This window comes from Thunnus maccoyii, chromosome 13 (assembly GCF_910596095.1).
Source record: "Thunnus maccoyii chromosome 13, fThuMac1.1, whole genome shotgun sequence".
Lineage (NCBI taxonomy): Eukaryota > Metazoa > Chordata > Actinopteri > Scombriformes > Scombridae > Thunnus > Thunnus maccoyii.
This window is the reverse complement of record NC_056545.1, coordinates 28,469,604-28,482,066: the sequence shown is the minus strand read 5'-3', so window position 1 is coordinate 28,482,066 and position 12,463 is coordinate 28,469,604. Positions and strand designations below refer to the sequence as shown.

The window sequence follows — 12,463 nt, the reverse complement described above, 5'->3', positions numbered from 1 at the left end:
CTAAAAGAACTAAAACAGGATGTCCCTGCATCAGTGGCTAAAACAGATCAGTCATCACATTGAGCAGAGCAGCTTCAGTGCTGTGCAGGACTCTAAAAACAGGTAGACACTTCTCAGATATCAATCCCATATATGAGCAAACTTATATTAAATTGTTTTTTGTGTAATACAAAGGTCAGCTACAGTGCTATAGAGGTGGAACAGTGGGTGCAGCATTTTATTTCCTTTGACTATTTTAAAGCATCAACATTTGGCAGCAACATTTAGCTGAAATGGTACAAAAAACACTGTGAATGAAGAGTAAATAAAAATTTAAATCTTGGGTACACTTTTGTATGTATATAATCATTTGTTCCTTGGTTTTCTGAGCTGGGAAGTTCTGAATTACAATGTAATGCAGTAAGGGGGGAAATACATTTTATTGTATATTAAATACCCTACAAGGTTATGTAAATTCCTTCATGAGATTCTGGTTGAGAAGCAATGTGTCAAATGAGGATTTGTTACAGGTTTGCAGGTTTACAGTGTTCTGACTGTGTGTCAGTGCCTGGACTTTTTAAAATGTTTAACTCATAGACTGTGCATAAATTATTATTATTATATTACGATGATGATGATGATTATTATTATATTATTATTATTATTATAAAATCTTTATATGCTGTCTATGGTTTAACCCCACCCCCTCTTCTGTAGGAAATAATACTATTAAAGATTGATAGGTTTAAGTGGCCAATAGTAACGTGTGTAGCATGTGACGTTATGCTGGCTGCATTCAGGCATCATGGGAAATAAAACATTTCAGCACCCTGCTCTGATTAAATCACAATCATGGTTGCCATGTCACAGTTTCAGAAACATAATTACAATAAAGGGTTGTTCATTGAAAAAGGATCATACTGCGATCACAGCGTTTCATTACCAGAGCAGAACACGCATTAATGCGTAGAAAATGTGATTATTTGAGTCTTTGTCCCATTTGCGGGAAAAAATATTTTGAAGAACAACAGGAGTATCGGAAAGGTTCAAGCGAGGCGTCATTACAGTTTCAAACACCTAACTATTTATAATGAAAAGCCGAGTTGTTACTTTCAACTGTACAAACAGAATCTTGTTATTCCCACATACCATGAATGCACCAATAGCCCGGCACAGGGGACAGGACAACATGGCTGCTGCTGCGGGCCGATACTACGGAGAAGGCGGCAGAGCAACGAAAAGACAGAAAACCGAGGAAGGAGGAATGACAACGGTACGCGTTTCCGTCTTGCCCTGACTGTTAATATTTTCTCATGCCAACATTTGGTAGATTTTTTATTTCTAAGAGGAGAATTTGGCTTGACAAAGTAGTGCCTATCCCGCAGCTAGCTATCAAGCAAACCAATTCTAGTTTCGTTATGTTTTGTATGGTTTTGTTTAGTTTGTCAATGTTTAGCTAACGTTACTCATCGACACATATCTGCCTGTTATCTGAATAGCGCTACTGAAACAAAACATTGTTTTTAGTAAATGATAAGCTGTGCAAATAACTTCAACATAAAAAACGGATCGTGCTCTCAGGCCATCCTTTAACGGTCATGCAAAAACGGTTATTTTATTATAAAGATTAATAGCAAGAAGCAACGACCGGGGCTGCTATCTGCACATCTCTGCAGGACTGCTTCTCGTTCTCCCTTCCACCAGAGTTGAAAGTATGTTTTTATGACCTTACAAGCAGTCTTCTCGTGTGTACCGTTTTCAGGAGAGCTACGATGACCCTCATAAACCGCTCCCCTCCCCGGTGGTGCACATTAGGGGCCTGGTTGACGGTATCATGGAGGCTGACCTAGTGGAGGCCCTGCAGGAGTTTGGGGCCATCAGGTAATAACGGGGCTCCTAAATAAAGACCCAGTGTCTCTTAACAGCGTTTACAGCTGAATTGTATTCTTCAGTGGTGTGCTGCAGGTTTCATGGGTCTGGCATGTTAACATTCATTGTAGATCATAAGGGCACTCGCACAAACTATAGTCCTGACTCACTGTCTCATCAAGCTGTTATAAAAACTGTGTCTGAAAATAATCTGTACTGTATCATACTGATGAACACAGTAGAGATGCACCTTTCCGACTTTTTCAGTCCCGTTACTGATGCCGATACCTGGGCTTTGGGTATCAGCTGATACTGGGTACCGATCTGATACCAGTGTTTAATTAATAAGCTGTATGCCTCACTGTGTGGAAGAGACTGGGATCATTCTTTTGTGTGTAAGGCAACATCAGGCTTGTCTTAAACATTGCTTCCCTAACTTTGTAAATCAAAATGTAACAAATACATTGATATAAAGTTACTGAATTGTTATTTATTAGAATAATGGCATCCGATACCAGATTGGTCCATTGTCACCAATATCTGATCCAGCTTTTTGAGTATTGGACCGCTATCGGTAACGTTGCATCTCTAACATGGTTTATCTGAGCTTATCTGCTGGAAACAACTGCCTATTGTTTTATATGGGGATGATGATGAGTGCAGTGAAACTTAACCATACACACTGTGTGCAGGTCAGAAAACCTAAACAATGAGCTAAAAGCTGTTTAGAGCTGCAGATTTGGTTGTTAATTCTTATTAATTCTTTCAGATTACTGGGAATCTCTTTGTGTTAGTGTTAATATGAAAAAAAGTCCTGTTATACTGGTTTGAATTGTGTTAGTTATAGACAAAGTCAGCGTAATTACAAGTCCAACCAAGTTGCCAATGATATTTAAACATTTACATGACTCATGCCTTTTGTTCATGTAACATGGTTTAGTAATCCAGCCTATGGGTCCTGTCCTATGGTTCCCTGATATATTTATTCACAGTTATGTGGTCATGATGCCCAAGAAGCGCCAGGCCCTGGTGGAGTATGAAGACATGAATGGTTCCTGCAACGCTGTTACATATGCAGCAGAGAACCAGGTGTACATCGCAGGCCACCCTGCCTTCATCAATTACTCCACAAGCCAAAAGATCTCTCGGCCAGGAGATTCAGACGACACCCGGAGCGTCAACAACGTGCTGCTGCTCACAATCATAAACCCCATCTATCCAATCACCACGGTAACATGATCGTGAAAACAAGCCTTGTGTGACAGTGTCAGGTCATAATTTATGTTGTGGTTAGCAAAACTGAATACATTACTGTATGATTCAAAATATAATCATTTGTTAGATTAGTGTACATTGAACTTAACACATGAGCCATGATTGAAAAGAAGTTGTTACGTTGCTTAGAGATGTAACTGGAGATAAATTCATAAATCCAGTTGCAGGCAGACGTGTCTGAAAAATAAAGGGATTAGATCATTTCATTTACATGATTGGTCATGTCTAATATTTTTTAAAGATGATGTGTTTGCTTGCACAAAGTGTGCCTACTGTATCAAGAGTACTATATAAATGGTCAAAATGTATCTGTTTGCCTCTACAGGATGTGCTCTACACCATTTGTAACAACTGTGGTCCTGTACAGAGGATTGTCATCTTCAGAAAGAATGGTGTTCAAGCCATGGTCGAATATCCTCTTCTATAATTTCCCTTTGTAGTTTCTATTTTTCTTTACCATTGTTGATGTTTAATTATACTTGGGCCCTCAGAAATCTGAATATAATCAGACCTCTCCTTAACTCAGTGCTGCCACATTTGATTCGGTCCAAAGTGCGCAGAGGGCCAAAGCCTCTCTAAACGGAGCAGACATCTATTCTGGTTGCTGCACTCTGAAAATTGAATATGCCAAGGTAAGTGTAAGGCAAACCTTTGTACTTGTTGAGTTAACATCAGTTGTCAGTGAGAGAGAACTAGTTTTGATTTTTGTGATGCAATCCTTTCCTCAGCCAGCACGCCTTAATGTCTTCAAGAACGACCAGGACACGTGGGACTACACAAACCCTAACCTGAGTGGCCAAGGTAACACGCAGTCCCCAACCCTTCCTTCCCCCTTTTTTCTTCCTCTTTTCCTCTCATGCCACTGTATGGGATGGTTAGGGTTCTCTGCCTCCAGGGGTATTGCCTTTGATCACAGATGAATGGTTTCTTCCACCATTCACCACGCTGCTCAACTCAAGTGTTCAGAGGCAGTATTCCTGTGATGCCGTCACAGTCTTCATGCATTTTCTCGCCATACAGCAGGCACAAAGTAAGGGCATGAGGAGCAACCTCAAGGGCAGCCAACCTCAATTACAGGCTCATGCATGTGAAAAGCCCAACGCACCCGTCACAGTAGCACACCATTCTTCACATAGGTTCACATTCCCTAAAGAGCATGGTCACAGCCGCACAACCTCACATCACTGCCTACTTTAACCCAGTAAACACTTCAGAGACTATCACACCTGTTAGCATTCTTTCAAACATAGTGGAGATTTTATCAAAGCTTAAATTAGACATCGCACCAGCCCGCTGAGTTGACTTGTGAGACCACTAGGCACACCTCTGGTTAAAGGTCCCATAAAATGACTTTGATGTATTTCTGCATGAGGGTTGGACTCAACGCTGGGAGGGTATGAGTTTGAGGATGGAGCCTCAACACCAGAATAAACACTGTCAGTAGTTGTCTCTGTGTTGTTGAGGAGACAGTGGCACATTTTGTTGGATGGAATTTTTTTTTTATGTATACACTCCAAGTACACAACGAGTCATTAAAAAACTTAAGGAAAGTAAAGAAAGTGTGGGATTTGGGTATGAACAGGAGCTAAATGCATTGTTGGTGTGTTTAGCATGCAGCCATTGATAGTGGAACAACAGATCTGAGAACATTCTGCATTTCATGGGACCTTTAATGTAAAAACATAGAATTCAAACACACTTGATAGTGTTCTTTACAGTAAAATTTCAAATCAATATTTTTAACGCCAACAAATTTGAACTTTGGCAGGACCAGTTAAAAATAGATAAAATAAAATAGTTATTGGATATGTGTTTTGTTGATACAATGCTAAAACAATAAGTTTCTAAAATCGAGTAAAAAAATCAAGTTTATTGCATGCTTGAAACCTCCAGGAAAGGAACTTCACCAGGCACTTAGCACATTGCCTAGTATCCTTCTCTGCCACTTCTATGACCAAAATACAAGTTGAAATACAGACGGCCAACTGTAATTGTAATCAGATTTCAGGGTAATTGGAAAAAGAACATTCTCTAAACTGTAATGTGCTAGGAGCCTGATGGAGAAGAAGATATTGCAGTTCTTAGTGTTACATACTTGCAGTAGATTCTATGTAATCAGCAATGACATTTTGCTGGGATTTTAAACCTGATTACAGACAAATACTTATTGTAGCTGTGTGATTTTATTTTTTTATTAGACACTGTAAAAAAAGATGTAATTGTTTCTCTTGTACACAACCAAGACTACAACATGCACATCTCAAGTGTTTGACATCTTGTCCTTTTAAGGGATTTCTTGATATCCTTTAGTTTGTGCTGCCTTACGAACCCGAGGTACTCCTTGTGTCCTCACTGTGCAAACTCACACAGGCTTACCTCAACCTCTAAGCAGACACATGCTGCCAAAGACACAGCGGCTTCTACAGCTACAGTATAACAGCACCCACAGCCATAACTAATGTAAATCTGCTCTGTGGCATACATCGGACACAGTGGGGCAACAAACACCGGAACACAACCTCAACTCAGTACTTCCTTATTCCAAGTCCATCATCACCCCTATCTCCTCCACCTGACATGGGAATCCATTTTATTTTCGGTGGTGGACAGTAGCCACCATTTCAGTTTGAGGGACAGAAATACTCCCCCAAGGCCACGCGAACAGACACCTCGCATATCCACCACAGACTGATCTCGATAGATTGATAAAGCCATCTACCACCACCTCTTTACCAGTACAGCACATCTCATCCGCAGAGAGCCCTGAGGAGTCACCACTTTTGACACAACACATTGATGATGCGGGCGGGAGTCAGGTGTGTGGTCTTTGCGGCCACGCCTCCTAGCCCTTGGGATGTGCCTGCCATAACACAACCACAGGGAGTCAACAGAGGAGTTTTCAGACACAGTCAGCTCGACCAGGGAACAGATGACACCACATACTGGGGCAGTAAACAAACAAAAAAACAAAAAAAAGAGGCCATTCTCTCTCTCTCTCTCTCAGATGCTAATACTGCTCGTCTCCACCTTCCTGTGCCGAACACAACACGACAACACAACGAGCTGAATATCCACGGCAACACACAGAGCTGAACCCGCCATGACAGCACATCGTCACGCAGATATTCCAGATGACTTATTGTCAAGCACTTTTCACTTTGCAAGTGGCTGACAGCTATTAAACCCAATAAGCAAGCATCATGTGAGCGCCCATTTTTTTTACATGAGAAGAAATATCCACGGGGGGGCCTATGAAGACACAAGCATCAAACACCCATCAAGCATACAAGCACAGATGCAAACAGATCAAAAATCCTTTCCCAAAGCTCTCTACATTTATGGACTCTGGTGTTCTGTTTTTTTTTTTTTCTCCCCCTATACCTTCCTCCCCATTTCCCTCCTTCTCTCTGTGCTGTTCTTGTGTTGTTTCTGCGTTGTTTCATTTTCCCTTTTTTTGCACTGGCCCATAGTGATGCCTTTAACGCCTCCCGTGTGATGCAGGTTTGGCTCAGTGTGTCTGTGGACAGACAGCCCACTCTCAAACGGTGCAAATGTCCTGCTTTGTGGTCAGAGCACGGTAAGCTGGAAAATGAGCCTCTAATTGCAACTTTAAAAACAAAGCGGCAGCAAGTCAAAACCAAGCACGGACGTGTGGATGTACTTTTCTCTCTGGTGGTGGGGATGCAAGGAAGGAAAGAAGACAGAAAAGAGTGAAGAGGGAGAATGAGTTGAGGCTGGAGTCAGAGGTTGGCGGGTAGCATCCTTGCTGAAGACTGCCCCCTACCTGCCCACTGTGTCCCATGCTCCATGTGTGGTGCTGTAAGTACTTGAAAAAAAATGACTGAATAATCTGACTTGATGGTTAAATTGAAAGTTATTGTGAAACCAACTTCACTGTTGTTGTCTTAAGTTGTTGAGCATCATGGTAATACTGCACTATGATACAAGCTCTTCATAACACTAGCCAGCAACAGACTTCAGTAATGGGACGGAGTTCAACAAACTGGCCCCTAATTCTCTTGGCAACTTACTATTAATAAAACATTGTTGAAATATTCTAGGAGTTTGATACGTAAGAGTTATGTTTGGTTGCCAAGTACCTGGAATACAAGGGAAGGAGTGGGACCAGACAGTAATAGAAATGTCTTAACTATGATATGGACTGTAGGTTAAACCTAGTTCTGAAAAGGGAATGATTGGAAAGCTGTTTGTGGATTTTACTTTCTTATGACAACAAGCAGTAAATATGGATTTTGCCATCCGTCACAATATAAAGGGATTTTATTTTTTAGACCTGTATTTTGCTTTTATTGCTCGTTCTTTTTATTTGATTTTAGTTGTGTTCCTCAGACACATTACAGGCAGCCAGTGATTTAGTATGATGAACTTCACACCTGTCCCAGTGTGATACAATGCACTGTCAGCGGTGTTTAACAGACAATCTGCCAGTGCTCATATCACAGTGTGTACGCATATCAAAAATTAATATTTTGGTTACAGTTCAGGTTGCATTTAGGACAGCACATTTATTTTAAATAACAGATATGAAATAGTTTTTATGTCCTATAGTAACTGTAACCAAATGGCAGATCTGTTTCATCTAGATGTGAAATAAGTTTGGGTTATTCTAAGAAAATATGTTGGCTGACAGTCCAGTGTGACCCTGCTGGACAGCTAACCTGCTGGAGTGTAGCTGTATGGTTGTGTGGATCTGTAATCAACAGCACATTAGTTGATAATGTGGTAATCTAATATTGCAGGGCTGCATTTTCCAAAAGTAGTGTAATCTGAGATGTTTGCAAAATGCATTATAAGAAGCATTTTAAGGGTACAGCAGGTATTTTTCAAGGGGTTCATACTTGTAGACGGACCACTGTGACTTTTCACAAACATCAGTTACTGATAATCATGAGGAAGAAAAATCTCACCACACAAAACTAGCTTTATTGTAACTTTCACTGCACTAAAGTCTGTAAATAGTGTTCATAACCAAGATCAAATATTTATTGAAAAACAACTCCATTATAAATGAGGACACAAATACTGTTTTCATATTTAATTTGGGATGTGGCCCCTACAAAACATGGCTGTTGATGCAGATCTTGGGTTTTGTTGAATGGAGATTGTGGGAAAGCTTATTTACAGCAAACATTCAGGTTTAGGTTTTTAATTTTCTTTTCCTTCCACAATGTAAACTAGTTAAAAGCCTGATGTCTTTTCACTTCTGTTGTTATATCTGTATCTTATCCTGGTTTGTATAGTTCTCGTAGTTATAAATTATCAATAAAACATGCTTAGACTGTAGGTGCTTCTCATAGCACTGATGTATATTTTATTGGCTGATCCTTTACTTGAATGTTTCTATTCTATATAATTGCCTAGAGTGTAAAGAAATGTGTTTAAGTGTTGCCAAATTTATACTTTTTCAGTATTAATTTGGATTTGACGTGTGTATATGTGTACCTGCACAGATGCTGATGGTGATGGCAATTGGAACAATTCACAAGGTGTGTGTGTGTGTGTGTGTTTGTTCTAGGATGGCAGATATAGGAGGTTGTCTTTTAAAAAAAAAAAAAAAAAAAAAGATAATCATGTTTGAAATCGTATCTTTCAGAATTACGGTTAAAAAATCTCCATTATGTCACGTATTAGATAACAAACTAGAGCCTGCAGATTTTTTAACACTTAAGATGTCAGGCCCCTCTGTTGCATGTCAATCACAACCTTGTCCCCCTAGCACATAGTAGCCCATGTGAGGTACCTGCTTGATACCTTTAGTGAGGAAGCTGTTTGATAGGCAACTTTGATTTTACCATTTTAGATCCCAATGCCAATCCCAACAAACGTCAGAGGCAGCCTGCTCTTCTGGGAGACCACCCACCCGATTATGGTAAATATCCAATAAAGAAATTGGTCTGACATCTAGAAGAATTGATCACATTCCAGCACAGATGGTTTACATTTTTCTTCTTATCAAGGTGGCCCTCAAGGAGGTTATCACGGCTACAATGACGATAGCTACGGTCCCCCTCCTCCTCACCGTATGGGGCCAGGTATGGGTGGGCGTGGTCGCGGTAGCCAGCGCTATGGCCCTGGATACGGACCACCACCTCCTGAGTACGGTCCTCACGCCGACTCCCCAGTTCTTATGGTATATGGCCTTGAGCCCTCAAAGGTCAATGCTGACAAGGTCTTCAACATCTTCTGCCTCTACGGCAACGTAGAGAGGGTGAGTGGAATGAAGCAAACACTCGTGGAGCATTAATCATCACTTAGCTGGTAGACACCAAAAATTGATGGCTGCATCCTCTTCTACCTTCAAAAAAGGAAATATTTAATGCATTAGTTTGATTGATAGTCATGAGTATTTCATACTTTGTTTGTGTGTAGTCAGCTGGATGTTGTTCTTTCCTCAGGTTAAGTTCATGAAGAGTAAGCCTGGGGCAGCAATGGTGGAGATGGGTGACTGCTATTCTGTGGACAGGGCCATCACTCACCTCAACAATAACTTCCTTTTTGGACAGAAGCTCAATGTTTGGTAAGACCAGCTGTCCAAACTGTTAGAAAACATAGAAGGAATAAAAGTGAGTCAGATATACAAGCCTAAGACCTCTGGCTGTCTTCCCTTGGCAGTGTGTCCAAGCAGCAGGCTATTGTACCAGGACAGTGCTACCAGTTAGAAGACAACTCCAGCAGTTTCAAAGATTTCCACGGCTCCCGCAACAACCGCTTCACCTCGCCGGAGCAAGCAGCCAAGAACCGAATCCAGCATCCCAGCAACGTCCTACACTTTTTTAATGCACAGCCTGACATCTCCGTAGAGATCTTCAACCAGGTAAGAAAAGCCACCAGGGTTCTATCTGTGAGGCACTGATTTTTCACAAACCACCTTCTCAAATTTTCACTGAAACTGGTCTTTCCTTCCAGGTCTGCGATGAATTGGGGATTAAGAGCCCCTCAAGTGTGAAACTTTTCACTGGAAAGAGTGAGTAATATGATAATGCTGGAGCAATACTACCAACTGGTTTTGTTGAAGTGTGCTTTGATTTCCCAATAAATGATAATTCTGGTGTCAAGATATTTTAAATGTAAAGAGTGTGTAGACAGATGTGTGTGAGTATACAAAAAGTGCCCAAGTAAAACATTTCTTGACACTTATGTGTAAGTACAGAAAGCACAGTCTACTGCTAGTTGTTAGCATAGCATAGCATAACTAGATAATTGAAAGCTGTGGAATTTGAGAGAGAGAGGAAAGAGTTAAACACTTTTAGCAACATTGATCATTTGTACAGTTTTACCAAATAAAGATTATAAAAAACCTTATGTTGCTGAATTTATTAGAAATGACTTAAGTTAAAATTCCATTAGATACATTCTAGCTGGTTTTGGGATTTTTATTTGGGCCGTGCTGCAGCTGATTCTAGCGACACTACTAGTCAGTGCTTATAAAACTATAAAGAGCTTGGTTTAGTTCAGTGTATTAGCACACAGCTTAGCATAATCATGTATTGTGATCTAATTAGTCGTCTTGTGTGGTAGGTGAGCGAAGTTCATCAGGCCTTCTGGAGTTTGAATCCATCAATGACGCCATGGAAGCCCTAGCTATGATTAACCATTACCAGATGAAAAACCCTAGTAAGTCCTCATCTGCATCACATTAACATACCAACATGGTTTTTAAATACTGTGGTTGTGTAGTTTTTACTATATATATTTTTAAAGCCTTCACATTGTTTTCTACCTTTGTCTTTAAAATGTCCATTTCTTTCTTATCACTCCTAGGTGGGCCTTACCCTTACACCCTGAAGCTGTGTTTCTCAACCACACACCATGCCAACTAAATACTCCCTTCAAACTATTTGTAATGTTTCGTGTCTTTGCATAGAGTATATTGCATTTCTTTTATCACGTCCAAACATTCAATCAGTATTGACACACAAACTAGGATTAATGTGCTTTAGAACATGTAACTTTAAGTTCTATTTTGTATGATTTATTTTACTTGTACCATGTTTTTCAGTCAGTTTATTTTGTATGTTCACAACACTAGATTTTGAATAACCCCCCCACTACTCGACATAACATTTCAATGTGGACCTCAATTTTTGTTTTTTAAATAAAGTAAACAGTAACTGTTAATGGATGCTGATTTAACCGGCTTTCAAATCGTTGAAGATTTGAAAGCCGGTTTGTATGCCTCATTAATTCTTCACTCTTGAAAGGTAAACATCCAAGTCCATTCACGGGGAAATAAAAATACATTAATTGGCAAGTTCTTGACTGTAGTTTTCTGAGTGAAAAGGTCAAATTGACATTTATGTGGTTGTACTCAAGTGGTTGGGGTGTCTTCCATATGTTTGTTACCTGGACCATAGAAGAATCACTGAAGATGAAAGATCCTGTACAGACATGTTGGACAAGAAGACATAAAATACTCTGCTTGGAATAAACATTTGTGTCTGATATGGTTTTTCAACAAAAATCTTAAATTACCTTGTTTAGAAAGTCCTTAAAATGACATCTCCCCTTCTCATTGAAAAGTCTAGAATCTATGAGTATGCAGTTATATTTTTCATCTCAAAAGTTTTGGAAGTTTTAACTGCTTGAAGTCATTCACAGTGTTTGTGCACTGGAGGCTTTAAGTCTCCAAATCACACTTGTATAAGTTGCATACTGGGCCATGATTACCTCCAAACTAGTGATCACACAAATAATGCTCATACGCACACTCTTTAAACTAATAAAAATTTAAAGTGAGTACAGAGAAACTTTCCACTTTCAGCAGATGAATGTGGAAACACTTCTAGTGTCAAACTGTGATATTTGAGATCCACTGTGCAGAATGATGGATGTGCAGTCAGGTAACTTAAGAAAAACAAATTTTCTGAGTGGAGGGGGACTTAAAAGGATGTCACAATTGGAGATGGAAGTGTTCAGTCACTATCAATATTTCAGTGGCAAGTTGTCACTTTCCTTTTGTAAATAATACTGTGAATATTACTTTGGCTTGAATTACCCAACTCAGTTCTCAGTTTCAGGTATCACATACCAGCATTACATGATGTTAACTTGGACTGAGTGGAGGCCACATCTGTACACACATGTTGTATAAGTATAATGTATAGTAACTGAGTGTAGTTAGGCCTACACTGCTGCATATTTTCAATATTGTGGTTTGTATTCACAAATGCATATTAATTAAAGCAGTGTAATTGATTGGTAATTTGTCCCAAATGGACTCTTCAGATACAAATGAAGGATTTAGTATTCCAAGTTATTAGCTGTACATCCTGTCAACACCATAGGAAATAAACAACATATTTATATTTTCTCTATGGAC

General features: G+C 39.8%; 1 protein-coding gene across 1 annotated transcript; it reads left to right on the top strand.

Annotated features, from left to right (window-relative positions):
• The first annotated feature begins 1,133 nt into the window (after positions 1–1,133).
• On the top strand, positions 1,134–11,588 carry hnrnpl (heterogeneous nuclear ribonucleoprotein L). The gene is made up of 14 exons (XM_042430346.1): positions 1,134–1,252; positions 1,742–1,860; positions 2,841–3,078; positions 3,449–3,534; positions 3,659–3,755; positions 3,852–3,924; positions 8,595–8,630; positions 8,945–9,013; positions 9,102–9,352; positions 9,540–9,661; positions 9,757–9,958; positions 10,051–10,108; positions 10,663–10,758; positions 10,906–11,588. The coding sequence occupies exons 1-14, from the start codon at positions 1,169–1,171 to the stop codon at positions 10,962–10,964; spliced, it is 1,590 nt and encodes a 529-aa protein (XP_042286280.1). The 5' UTR covers positions 1,134–1,168; the 3' UTR covers positions 10,965–11,588.
• The last annotated feature ends 875 nt before the right edge of the window (positions 11,589–12,463 follow it).

Bases quoted from the DNA above. Each gene is read 5' to 3' on its own strand.
- hnrnpl (XM_042430346.1), top strand. From the start codon at position 1,169: ATGGCTGCTGCTGCGGGCCGATACTACGGAGAAGGCGGCAGAGCAACG. The intron at 3,925-8,594 runs GTAACACGCAGT...GTACCTGCACAG, and splicing joins CCCTAACCTGAGTGGCCAAG to ATGCTGATGGTGATGGCAAT. The intron at 9,662-9,756 runs GTAAGACCAGCT...TTCCCTTGGCAG, and splicing joins GGACAGAAGCTCAATGTTTG to TGTGTCCAAGCAGCAGGCTA.